At 41.6% G+C, this 13,562-nt stretch overlaps 3 protein-coding genes across 3 annotated transcripts; all 3 read left to right on the top strand.

Moving 5' to 3' along the window:
- The first annotated feature begins 7 nt into the window (after positions 1-7).
- LOC116464608 (protocadherin alpha-7) lies at positions 8-1,919 on the top strand. The gene has a single exon (XM_032147871.2). The coding sequence runs from the start codon at positions 23-25 to the stop codon at positions 1,508-1,510; it is 1,488 nt and encodes a 495-aa protein (XP_032003762.1). The 5' UTR covers positions 8-22; the 3' UTR covers positions 1,511-1,919.
- A 3,057-nt stretch (positions 1,920-4,976) lies between these two features.
- Positions 4,977-10,575, top strand: LOC116464610 (protocadherin alpha-8). Its single transcript, XM_032147873.2, has 2 exons — positions 4,977-8,428; positions 9,576-10,575. The coding sequence occupies exons 1-2, from the start codon at positions 6,035-6,037 to the stop codon at positions 9,606-9,608; spliced, it is 2,427 nt and encodes an 808-aa protein (XP_032003764.1). The 5' UTR covers positions 4,977-6,034; the 3' UTR covers positions 9,609-10,575.
- A 2,176-nt stretch (positions 10,576-12,751) lies between these two features.
- On the top strand, positions 12,752-13,556 carry LOC116464609 (protocadherin alpha-9-like; the record flags this gene model as incomplete). The annotated part of the gene is made up of 1 exon (XM_032147872.2): positions 12,752-13,556. A coding segment is annotated over exon 1 (338 nt), but the record flags the coding sequence as incomplete, so codon positions are not given.
- Positions 13,557-13,562: the final 6 nt, after the last annotated feature.

The raw sequence follows: 13,562 nt of genomic DNA, 5'->3' as shown, positions 1-13,562 counted from the left end.
AGATGTAAAATCCAAGTTCCACATGGACCCCATAAGTGGGGCAATCAGAGTGATAGGACATATGGATTTTGAAGAAAGTAGAGCGCACAAGATCCCAGTAGAGGCTGTCGATAAAGGCTTCCCACCCCTGGCTGGTCATTGTACAGTTCTTGTGGAAGTTGTGGATGTAAATGACAATGCTCCACAGTTGACTCTCACTTCCCTGTTTCTCCCTATTTCAGAGGACGCCCAACCAGGTACCGTCATTACATTGATTAGCGTGTTTGACCGAGATTTTGGAGTCAACGGACAGGTTACCTGCTCCCTGACGCCCCACGTTCCCTTCAAGCTGGTGTCCACTTTCAAGAATTACTATTCATTGGTGCTGGACAGCTCTCTGGACCGCGAGAGTGTGTCGGCCTATGAGCTGGTGGTTACCGCGCGGGACGGGGGCTCGCCTTCTCTGTGGGCCACGGCCAGCGTGTCCGTGGAGGTGGCCGACGTAAACGACAATGCCCCGGCGTTTGCGCAGCCCGAGTATACGGTGTTCGTGAAGGAGAACAACCCGCCGGGCTGCCACATCTTCACTGTGTCGGCGGGGGACGCGGACGCGCAGGAGAACGCGCTGGTGTCCTACTCGCTGGTGGAGCGGCCGGTGGGCGAGCGCGCGCTGTCGAGCTACGTTTCGGTGCACGCGGAGAGCGGCAAGGTGTACGCGCTGCAGCCGTTGGACCACGAGGAGCTGGAGCTGCTGCAGTTCCAGGTGAGCGCTCGCGACGCGGGCATGCCGCCTCTAGGCAGCAACGTGACGCTGCAGGTGTTCGTGCTGGACGAGAACGACAACGCGCCGGCACTGCTGGCGCCTCGGGTGGGTGGCACTGGTGGCGCTGTGAGCGAGCTCGTGCCGCGGTCTGTGGGCGCGGGCCATGTGGTGGCGAAGGTACGTGCGGTTGACGCTGACTCAGGCTACAACGCGTGGCTTTCGTATGAGTTGCAACCGGTGGCAGCCGGTGCGCGCATCCCGTTCCGCGTGGGGCTGTACACTGGCGAGATCAGCACGACACGAGCCCTAGATGAGACTGACGCACCGCGCCACCGCCTTCTGGTGCTTGTGAAGGACCACGGGGAGCCCTCGCTGACAGCCACAGCCACCGTGCTGGTGTCGCTGGTGGAAAGCGGCCAGGCACCAAAGGCATCGTCGCGGGCATCGTTGGGCATTGCAGGCCCAGAGACCGCGCTGGTGGATGTCAACGTGTACCTGATCATCGCCATCTGCGCGGTGTCCAGTCTGTTGGTGCTTACCCTGCTGCTGTACACGGCGTTGCGGTGCTCAGCGCCGTCCTCTGAGGGCGCGTGTGGTTTGGTAAAGCCCACTCTGGTGTGCTCCAGCGCGGTGGGGAGCTGGTCATTCTCCCAGCAAAGGCGGCAGAGGGTGTGCTCCGGGGAGGGCCCACCCAAGACGGACCTCATGGCCTTCAGTCCCAGCCTTCCTCAGGGTCCCTCCTCTACAGACAATGTGAGTCATAAATAATCTTGTTTCCAACAATTTAAAAATAATTAGTTCAATTTGTCTCTTTACATTTTCTTTCATAATTTCTTTTTTAGTTGATAGCTTTATATATAATTATTAATTTTTAGTGTTATGCTGTATTTGCACTAATTATTTGGAAGTATGTTTAATATACACTTTTGGGATGCGTAATACTGTAGATCAAAATCTATGGTTTATGTTGGCTACTCTATTTTTGGAGAAGGACTTTGCTAACTAGAACAATGGATTCACCTTCTATAGTGTATTTACGAAATCAAATATTTACATTTCCATATTTTGATAATCAATACTTATAAATGCTATAGTAAACAAATTTAATATATATTTTATCTAATATTTTATTCTATGTATTGTCCTCATTTTATAAAATATACCTGGGTCAAAATCATCTGTTCAATTTTGCCTTTTTATCTTTAGTCTAGAACTTGAATTTTAAGCATTTCTTTTACATCTATTTATCTTCTTTTTATAATATTTGTGTAGCACTGACTTCTTTTTAACTTACTTTGTTGAAATGTATTCGGCATGTTCATGAAGAATTAATATGAACAATTTAAAATAGTTTAAATGGCAGTTTAATAGTATTTTTTATTTTGTTCCTTGTTTGTATAAGAAATATATTCACATTCAAAATTTCAAAGAGTGAAATCTAGTACGTAGTAAAAAATCTCCTTGCCTCCTCCAACCGCAAACCATTCACTTTACCTTTCTGAATTTCTGAAGCAGTTTTAGTTTTTTTGTATGTTCCCAAGATTATTATTGCAAAATTTTATATATATATATTTACAATTACCAAATTGCAAATCGCCAATATATATATTTTAGAATTTGCCCCTTCCTTCCTTCCCTCCCTCCTTCCTTCCTTCCTTCCTTTTTCTCTTTCTTTCTTTTCTTTCTTTCTTTCATTCTTTCTTTTTCTTTTTTCTTCCTTCTTTCAAGACACGCTCTCACTCCATCACCCAGGCTGCTGAAATGCAGTGGTGGGATTATAGCCCACTGCAACCTGAAAGTCCTGGGCTCACAGGATCCTCCCCTCTCAGCCTCTGGAGTAGCTGGGAATACAGTTCGCATGTCATTGCGCCTGGCTAATTTTATTTTATTTTTGTAGAGACAGGGTGGAGTCTTGTCTCGCAGGCTGGTCTTGATTCTCCTACCTTGGCCTCCCAAAGTGTTGGGATTACAGACATGAACAACCACACCCAGCCTGCCTTTCATCTTTCCTTTTTTTAAAAAAAGAAGTGATTACATTAGAAACCTACCCTTCTGCACTTTTTGTTTGTTTTTCCACTTTAAATTTTATATATATATAGTGTGTGTGTGTGTGTGTGTGTGTGTGTGTTTGACAGAGTTTTACTCTGTCACCCTCGCTGGAGTGCAGTGGTGCGATCTCAGCTCACTGCAAAATCCGCCTCTCTGGTTCAAGCAATTCTCATGCCTCAGTCTCCCAAGTAGCTGGGATTAAAGACGCCGACAACCATGCCATGCTAATTTTTTTTTTTGTATTTTTAGTAGAAACAGAGTTTCACCATGTTGCCCCAGCTGGTCTCGAAATCTGGGGCTCAAGTGATCTGCCTGCCTCAGCCTCCCAAAGTGCTGGGATTACAGGCATGAGCCACCGCATCCAGCCTAAATTATATATTGGGTTTTGTGGCATATTATTTCATTAGCGCTTATTCCTTCTTTTTGATTATTTGCTTTCTTATTTTTAAAAGTATTTGCATCTTATTTTCTTTTATGGATATATCATGATTTATTCATCCAGTACTGTATTAGGGACATTAATGAAACAATAACTGAATTGTCTAGACTTTTAAAAATTTTTTACAAATAATTTGGTTGGTTAAAAAAATGATAGTTAATGGGGCATGGTGGCACACACCTCTAACCCCAGCATTTTGGGAGGCCGAGGCAGGAGGATTGCTTCAGTCTAGGAGTTTGAGACCAGCTTGTGCCTCTTTTGTAGAGACTTTGTAAAATTAGCTGTGCGTGGTGATGTGTGTCTGTAGTTTCAGCTACTCAAGAGGCTGAGGTGGGAGGATCCCTTGAGCCAAGGAGGTCCAAGCTGCAGTTATCATGCCACTGAACTCCAGCCTAGGTGACAGAGCAATACTTTGCCTCAAAAATAAAATAAAATGAAATAATAAAATAAAATAAAATAAAATCTCAGAACTGACAGTCAATTTTCACTGTTCCTAATATTCTAATATACTTTAGGAAATTATTTTAGGATGTGTTACTGTTTTCTTTTCAACGTGAATAAGGATAGAGGTATGCAAAGTCAAAAACCTGTTTGATAATCAATAGAATTATTTACCATTAAGCAGTAATATGTCATTCACATAAGCAGACCAAGTTTGCTGCTCTTGTTGAAAGAATATTCAGTTTTGTGGAAAAATCTATAAATATCTTTGACCTTCAAAGATGGTAATTGTAATCTGTTTTTATTGCTTTGTTTTTATGCTCACATGCATGTATATTTAAAACTTTCCTAGAATATTATTAAGGTTTTAAATATCCTATTTATCTTGGGAAATACTTGAAGTTGATAGGGGATCCTCCTTAGCCACTCGAACTGTATTCATCAATTATTATTATCATTATTATTATTATTTTTGAGACAGGGTCTCACTCTGTAGCCCAGACTGCAGTGCAGTGGCACAATCTGGGCTCACTGCAACCTCTGCCTCCTGGGCTCAAGTGATCTTCCTACCTCAGCCTCCCAAGTTGCTGGGACTACAGGCACACACCACCACGCCCAGCTAATTTTTGTATTTTTTGTAGAGATGGGGTCTTACTATGTTGCCCAGGCTGGTCTCAAACTCCTGAGATATCGAGAAATACTATTTTCTTTACAAATTGTTTGCTACTATTTAGAGTCAACTACAGAGGTATTTTTTTGATAAATAATGTGATGACAAATTTAAATCATTTCACAGAAAATACTCTTATTCGCCTTTCCTATTTTACCTACGTTTTTGGTAAGACTTTTATAGAAATTTGTAGGAGCTCTTAATCGCCTGCATGAAGGCATTCATGATGAATCTATGGAGAATTTACTTTTGAGGTGGACTTTGAAAGATGAATAGAATTTTGAGAGAAAAAGATGAATAGAAGAAAAACCTTGAACAAAGAGTGTGCCAAGAAGGAGACAACATATTTTCTGTAAAATATGACTCGTACTGGAAAGTGGTTAGCCTTAGCACTGAGAAGATTGGCTCATGGTCACGTAACGTATCTCCCAGATGGAAGTCTGATGTCTTGACAATTGGTCAATAGAAAGATAAACTTGTTGAAGATTTTAGTGAAATCGAGTGAAGGCTGTACTAATAAAGACAGAAATTATCACACATGAGAGGTGGGATGCATACAAACTTTAAACATGGTAGGCAAGGGAAAAGAAGTCATAAAAATACATATGAGTAAATGCTATAAAAATTGTGATTTTTTAATGATTTGGGTTTTGGGTGATTATTGATTAGATATTCTTTTAACTCTGGTCGACTCATTCTCTAAGCAATGTTAGGGTATACAGGTAAAAATGTCAGGTAGAAAATGAAAATAGGGGGTTGCAGACATGGAGTTAAGAATACTTCAAATAATAGGCTAGTTTAAAGCCCTGGAAATAGAAACGTTAAATAAAAAGGTTGGGAAAAAAAGGTTAAAGGCATAATTCTGGAAAATACTCACTTTTTGGAGCAGAAGAAAGATGAAGAGCTAACAAGCCAATGATGGAAATACTACTAGAGTTTGGCATGTCAGAGAAATCATAAAGGAAAATGGTTTAAGTGAGACGCTGAATTTAACAAGCTATAGAGATATCGAGAAATAGTGTAAAGAATATGCACATACATTTTTATTACTTTAGTAAATAAAACTGTTCAGGCAATTTGACATTTATTGAATAAAGAAAAGCAGAAATTTAACAATAAGAACACGAGAAGATAAAATGTAGAAAAGTTAGAATTATATGCTCACCTCAGAGTAATATATACCAGTGTTTCTGGTGACCAAATAAATATTAATGCATTTTTTCCACACGAAACTATGGAGGACAGTTTACATTTCTGATATCCATGACATACAAGTCATACTTAAATTTATTATTAATTGATACGATATTTGAAATATTGGGAAGAAATTCCTTTCCTTATGAAGAAGAAATCCTTAGCTGAAACTAATGTAAGGAGCCAGATAGTATGAATGCCTCTGCAATTGATAAAGTTAAGGATTTACTATTAAAGTATGATAAAGAAATAGAAAGTGCATAGAAGAACCCAGATATTGAGGAAGTAATTCATGTAATCATTACCTTTTGAAGCCACATGATGTCGCTGTCTACCAAGAAGTTCTGGTTAGCCAAGGTTCAAAGTCGTTTCTCTGACAGCATCTGTCTCTAAAGGCCGAACAATGGGAGATGCAGCGGAATTGGATTAAAAGACTCTGGAAGTACAGTCGTTCATCTTAATATTAAGAAGATTTTCTGATAGGAAACGACTATTTAACATGGTTTATCACTGGCGAGGAGACCTGGGATCCCGGCGACTGCTACTCTCGCTTCTGCTCCTCGCAGCCTGGAAGGTGGGGAGGGGCCAGCTCCACTACTCCGTCCCCGAGGAGGCCAAACACGGCACCTTCGTGGGCCGCATCGCGCAGGACCTGGGGCTGGAGCTGGCGGAGCTGGTGCCGCGCCTGTTCCGGGTGGCGTCCCAAACACACAGGGATCTTCTGGAGGTAAATCTGCAGAATGGCATTTTGTTTGTGAATTCTCGAATCGACCGCGAGGAGCTGTGCGGGCGGAGCGCGGAGTGCAGCATCCACCTGGAGGTGATCGTGGACAGGCCACTGCAGGTTTTCCACGTGGACGTGGAGGTGAAGGATATTAACGACAACCCTCCAGTGTTCCGGGTAAAAGAGCAAAAGCTGTTTGTTTCAGAATCCAGGATGCCAGACTCTCGGTTTCCGCTAGAGGGCGCGTCCGATGCAGATGTTGGAGCTAACTCCGTGTTAACCTACAGGCTTAGCTCTCATGATTACTTCATGCTAGATGTGAATTCAAAGAACGACGAGAATAAACTGGTTGAGCTCGTATTAAGAAAATCCTTGGACAGAGAGGAAGCTCCTGCACACAACTTATTCCTGACAGCCACAGATGGGGGCAAACCTGAGCTCACAGGCACTGTTCAGCTGCTGGTCACAGTGCTGGATGTGAATGATAATGCTCCCACTTTCGAACAGTCTGAATACGAAGTAAGAATATTCGAAAATGTAGACAACGGAACAACAGTTATCAGACTGAATGCTTCTGATCGGGATGAAGGATCGAATGGGGCAATTTCATACTCTTTTAATAGCCTTGTTGAAACTATGGTTATTGACCACTTTAGCATAGATCGAAATACGGGTGAAATAGTGATTCGGGGTAATTTGGATTTTGAACAAGTAAATTTATACAAAATCCGCATTGACGCCACGGACAAAGGCCATCCTCCCATGGCGGGTCATTGCACCGTTTTAGTGAGAATTTTGGATAAAAATGATAACGTCCCTGAGATAGCACTGACTTCCTTATCCTTGCCTGTACGTGAAGACGCTCAATTCGGTACTGTCATCGCCCTAATTAGCGTGAACGACCTCGATTCAGGTGCCAACGGGCAAGTGACCTGCTCGCTGACGCCTCACGTCCCCTTCAAGCTGGTGTCCACCTTCAAGAATTACTACTCGTTGGTGCTGGATAGCGCCCTGGACCGCGAGAGCGTGTCGGCCTATGAGCTGGTGGTGACCGCGCGGGACAGGGGCTCGCCTTCGCTGTGGGCCACCGCCAGCGTGTCTGTGGAAGTGGCCGACGTGAACGACAATGCTCCGGCGTTCGCGCAGTCCGAGTACACGGTGTTCGTGAAGGAGAACAACCCACCAGGCTGCCACATCTTCACGGTGTCTGCGCGGGACGCGGACGCGCAGGAGAACGCGCTGGTGTCCTACTCGCTGGTGGAGCGGCGGGTGGGCGAGCGCGCGCTGTCGAGCTACGTGTCAGTGCACGCGGAGAGCGGCAAGGTGTACGCGCTGCAGCCGCTGGACCGCGAGGAGCTGGAGCTGCTGCAGTTCCAAGTGAGCGCGTGCGACGCAGGCGTGCCGCCTCTGGGCAGCAACGTGACGCTGCAGCTGTTCGTGCTGGATGAGAACGACAACGCGCCGGCGCTGCTGGAGCCTCGGGTGGGTGGCACTGGTGGCACAGTGAGCGAGCTGGTGCCGCGGTCTGTGGGCGCGGGCCAAGTGGTAGCGAAAGTGCGCGCAGTGGACCCGGACTCGGGCTACAACGCTTGGCTTTCGTATGAGCTGCAGCCAGCTGCAAGCAGCTCTCGCATCCCGTTCCGCGTGGGGCTGTACACGGGAGAGATCAGCACCACTCGTGTGCTGGACGAAGCGGACTCTCCGCGCCATCGTCTGCTTGTCCTGGTGAAGGATCATGGGGAACCTGCGCTGACGGCCACGGCCACGGTTCTGGTGTCGCTGGTGGAGAGCGGCCAGGCTCCAAAGGCGTCATCGAGGCAGTTGGCTGGCGTTGTGGGTCCGGAAGCGGCGCTGGTGGATGTCAACGTGTACCTGATTATCGCCATCTGCGCGGTATCCAGCCTGCTGGTGCTCACGCTGCTGCTGTACACTGCGCTGCGGTGCTCAGCACTGCCCACTGAGGGCGGGTGCCCGGCGGGCAAGCCCACTCTGGTGTGCTCCAGTGCGGTGGGGAGCTGGTCACACTCCCAGCAACAGCCGCAGAGGTTATGCTCTGGTGAGGGGCCACCGAAGACGGACCTCATGGCCTTCAGCCCCAGCCTTCCTCCTGACCTGGGATCAGTTGATGTAGGCGAAGAGCAAGATTTAAATGTTGATCATGGCCTCAAAGTAAGTCCATTTAAATTTAGAACTCATAAATTCTATTTGTGGAAATTGTAGTTACTTTAAAAGTGTTTCAGATTTGTTTTTTCTCCGTATTTTAGAGTGAAAATTTAAACGTTTTAGTTTTTAGAAACTTTTATAATTAATTGAATTTTCTCAGTGGCATAATACAGTATTAATCATTCTCCACAAGTTGGGTCTATCTTGAAACTCAAGTTATGGTTGGATGATATCCTTTTTTTACTGAATATTTATTTTGGCCTGCCTTACAGCCGTCTTCTCTGAACAATAGTCTAAGGACGTTCAGGGCATTTCGATCTTTGGTGAATTTATTCCCCCAAAGCGTTTATTCTTTTGTCCTTAGGCACTGAACTCTTAATCTTACTCCATATGCTGTACTTTGGAATGCATGTTTTAAATATGTTGTCCTTATATTTACTTTTATTCACTTTAAGATCTCAGTTTATTCATCTTATCTGACTTTTTAGTGTCTGGTAGTCACAAATATCTTTGGTGTTTCACCATTGCCGTCTTAAGCAGTGTAGTGATAAAATACAGAATGATAGTGTTTTTCAAAATTTGATAGTTTTCATATTCCTAATTTTATTATAAACCAGTTAAAAAGTAAAATCAAGAGGGAAGAGATTTGTAATCCTTCTTTTAATTCATTATTTAGACCATTTTACTATTCGGAGACGTGTTTTTTATTCTACATGATTTTTACAGTTGTATTGTCGCCAACTTAATATTTTTTGAGCCTCTATGTTTAGAAAATGATTATTCTTGCAAGTATCTTCTATAATCATTCAACCCTTTGTTCATGAGTTGGAATATTTTCAATAATATTCCACATTAAAGTGATATTTAATATATGACTTAGAAAAATGTTTTCATCAGAAAAACTATACAAGGTAATTTCGTTTTTGCAAACCAAACATATAATTTATAAATCCTTATTATACAGAATATTTGGGATTATCATGGCCCATTAGTTCATGTAAAAATATTTAGCATTATGGGATAAATCTTTGAAAAATCCAAGATACTTTATTTTGGTGTCTTTCAACATTTTCTTTCTTTTCTTTCTTCTTGTCTTTTTACACCTTTGCTTCTTGTGACTGTTCGACCTGCCTGGATATTAAATACCCATTAGACTTTGCGCATATTGCTTTGGAGGGACAGGTAGAACTTGATGGAAGGGAATAAAGGATTTCTGGGACTCTGAATTCTTACAGTTTGTTATTAGTATTGTTTTAAATCTTTTAATCACTTATGAACCAATAATGTAATCATTTATGGGCATATTTTATCCCCCTTGTCCAACTGAAGGTAATCTCAAAGCAGAATTATTTTGTAGTTGATTTTACAGTTCTCTTAATGCCTGTCCATGTTTAGCGTTTTATTTGACTATTAGAACACGTTATGTAAAAGCGAATTGTTTTCATTTTAGTCCTTTAAGGACTTTAAAAAATATGCTTATCTTTGTTATCCTGTTTGAATAATATGTGGAGTTTTTCCTTTGTGAAAGTAATATTTCCTATCCTGTCTATGTCTACCTGGTTCTCAGGTATTACTTTAATTGCTGAATTCTCCTAAACATTTAATTGACTTTTACAAAATATCATAAATAGGAGGATTCTTTCCACCACCTAGCATTGTATTTGGCAACTTATCATTGAAGTCATTTTAGTTCTGTGTTTCTTCAACTCTCTGATATTTGAATTTGGGGTTGTGCTTTCACAATGGGAAAGTTTAAACCTATTTCTTGTACATTAATACTTTTCACTATTCTAATTATGGTGATGCTTTTAGCTATTAAGCATTTCTGGGATTGAAATGTGTCAGAAGTTAGTTATTAAGTATTGTGGATTCTGAAGCTCTCTAAATCAAGTCCTCCCTTTATCAATTTTTGTATGTGTAGCCATTGGTAAAGGATTTGTTATTCAGTTCCTTGGCATTATATGTTTGCATGACAAATGTGAATTCTACTGTATAGATTTTTTTGTATCAAGTAAGTTAATAGTTATAAATTATTAATAATAAAGTCTGGCAAGTGATAGGTACATAATAAAATTTAGTTATTACCATTCTTAAGAGAAAAGAAGTTAGTGATTGCAAAAAGGAAACCTAAAATGTCAGAAAGTCGTTATGGCCTTCCATATTAATCTTATTTTTATGTAAAATTATCTTCTGTAAAGTCATTTTTTAGATTAACCTAGGATGTTTCAATATTTTGAATGTTATGTGGTGCAATGAAAAAAATCTAACAGTTATTACGAGTTTAGGAAAGTCAAGTTAACATCACCTATATGGGAAAAAATTTTTTGGAAAGGTTAAAGTCCTTCCAAGGAATGTGTAGACTATCTTAATTTGATAGTTTTATGTTTCCCGTATTTAAAAGTTGCCTGAGATCCTGCAGATGGCTGAGTAGGTGTTTGAGATCTTTGTATGTTTCTTTCCATTAATAGCATTTTTCTTAAAAAGAAATATACAATAATGTTTTGATGATGATTTAAAGTCAATTTATGTTGTAGTTCTATGAATTAAGTAAACCATTTATGTAGAGTGTTGTAAAATAGCCTTTTAAAGTGCTTTCTTTTCTTTCTCTTTCTTTCTTTCTTTCTTTCTTTCTTTCTTTCTTTCTTTCTTTCTTTCTTTTTGAGACGGAGTGTCGCTCCGTAGCCCAGGCTGGAATGCAGTGGCGCCATCTCGGCTCACTGCAACCTCTGCCTCCCGGGTTCAAATGATTCTCCTTCCTCAGCCTCCCGAGTAGCTGGGATTACAGGTGCATGCCACCATGCCCGGCTAATTTTTTGTATTTTTAGTAGAGACGGGGTTTCACCGTGTTAGCTAGGATGGTCTCGATCTCCTGACCTCGTGATCCGCCCACTTCGGCCTCCTAAAGTGCTGGGATTACAGGCATGAGCCACCGCTCCCAGCCTAAAATGCTTTCTTAGCAAGTAGAGAAGATTGTAATAACCAGTCTTCATTAAACATTAAATAGGAGCTTTACAGATCTCTAACAGCATATCATCATGTCAGGAATTATTACTGAGACCCAGCCTCTGGCTTTAAAATTTGAGTTCAAATAAAGAATATGAGTCACACAATGCAAGGCAAGATAATGTAACAGGTACAAAAGAGGTAAATCAGAGTGAGGTTGAAGTTGAAAGACAATCATTTCCTATTTGAATTTTTGAAGAAATACTTGAAGGGGCATGGTGTGTTTCAGTGGCTTTAAAATAAGTAAGTTCCCCCCTGGGAGAATATTGAGAATGATAGACATTTCTTGGAAAGAGAAGATGTACGGAATATTGGAGACACAGAAAGCATCAATATGACAAGTAGAAAAGTCCACTTTTGTTAAAACACACAGTCTGCAGAGAATGAAAGCAGGAAAACCAATGTAAGAAGATCTCATGATTTCTGAGTAATAAACTAAATGGCCGTGAGTGATTAAGGAATTTGGCCACTCTTTAGAATCAATTGGGAGCTATCAAGCTACCTTGAGCAAAATAAATCATGACTTTTGAAAGAAGGTTGAACGGGAAGACAAACTCAGAAGCTCCTGCAATAATCAAGGACAGAAGCAATTGTTAAATGCATCTCTTAGGCTGTTATCAGTAGAAATACGAAATAAAATATAAATATGCAAAAACATTAATGGCACAATAAACAGTCACGGTTTTGCTTTTAGACTTGAGATACACTAAAATTAGATTTAATTAATCGACTTGCACTTTGGAATAAGATAGTAAAACTCACAACAGAACTTTGTAGAACTGAGGAAAAGAATCTCAAGCATAGCTTTAAAAACAGAAATTGCCCCGAGTACTAAGGATGAGCAATAATGAAATTAAAACATATTGTAATAACATTACACAAACTATATTGGAGATTACGAAGAAGAGATTATTCATAGATTATAAAGCTTGGAAAGAATCAAAACAACACATTTCTGGAAACATTGTATAAATGCTGCAAAACAGAAAAATATGTTTTCTCCCCATGCAACGCAAGACCTTAAAGTCAATTCTTGCTTTTCTTGCAATATTTTATACCTTTTTCAATTCATAGAATTACTCAGGAAAACTACCTCAGTTGGTTGCTCCTTTTTGCTGATTCCTTTTTCCAGACATGACTAAGTTTCTTTTTCATCAGTAGATTTCTGGGCTATATTCACTAGAGATTGCAACTCCTGGATTTCTCTTGCACTGGAATCCTATTTCGAGCCATATGGGAGATTCTGAATTCCAGAACAAAAGAATTTTGTAATTTAAAATTCGTGATTGCTCAATGGAATCATTTTAATTGAGATTTAATTAAAATTACTTCATTTTTGTCGTTCCATAATTACTTCATTTCTGTCGTTATTTAAAACTTAAGTGGAGAGTTTTCTCAGGGATAAGAAAACCACAGTCAAGGTCATACACAACTTTTGGAGTCAGTCAGTCTGCTAAGAAGGCTCCAGCAAGAGAAATGGGATCTTCTGTTTCAATAATGATTACTTAAGAAAAAATTAAGAAAATGAAATAAGTTTTGCAGAATAATTGTGAAATTTTTATTCATGAAATATGTACTTACACTTTGGGCCACGTGATGTCACTCTTTGCCGCGATGTTCTCTCTGAATCCAGACAAATACAGCCCTTTTCCCATGGGAAAGAGGCTCAATTCTTTTTCACTCTGTCTGTGCTGAACAATGGCGAACACAGCAGAATGGAACTGACGAAATCAGATGATTTCTCCTAATTTGGAGGCAATTTTCACTAATTAGTAGAAGCCCGAGTATTTGAAATGTTATATTCAAGTAGAGGAGATCCAGAGGGTAAGCCTCTACTGCTCTCGCTTCTGATCCTCGCGATGTGGATGGTGGGCAGCGGCCAGCTCCACTACTCCGTCCGGGAGGAAGCCAAACACGGCACCTTCGTGGGCCGCATTGCGCAGGACCTGGGGCTGGAGCTGGCAGAGCTGGTGCCGCGCCTGTTCCAGTTGGATTCCAAAGGCCGCGGGGACCTTCTGGAGGTAAATCTGCAGAATGGCGTTTTGTTTGTGAATTCTCGGATCGATCGCGAGGAGCTGTGCGGGCGGAGTGCGGAGTGCAGCATCCACCTGGAGGTGATCGTGGACAGGCCGCTGCA

The sequence above is a fragment of the Hylobates moloch genome, unplaced genomic scaffold (genome assembly GCF_009828535.3).
Source record: "Hylobates moloch isolate HMO894 unplaced genomic scaffold, HMol_V3 SCAFFOLD_1119, whole genome shotgun sequence".
Taxonomy (NCBI): domain Eukaryota; kingdom Metazoa; phylum Chordata; class Mammalia; order Primates; family Hylobatidae; genus Hylobates; species Hylobates moloch.
Note: the sequence above shows the minus strand (reverse complement) of the source record. Positions and strands in the feature narration are given on the sequence as shown.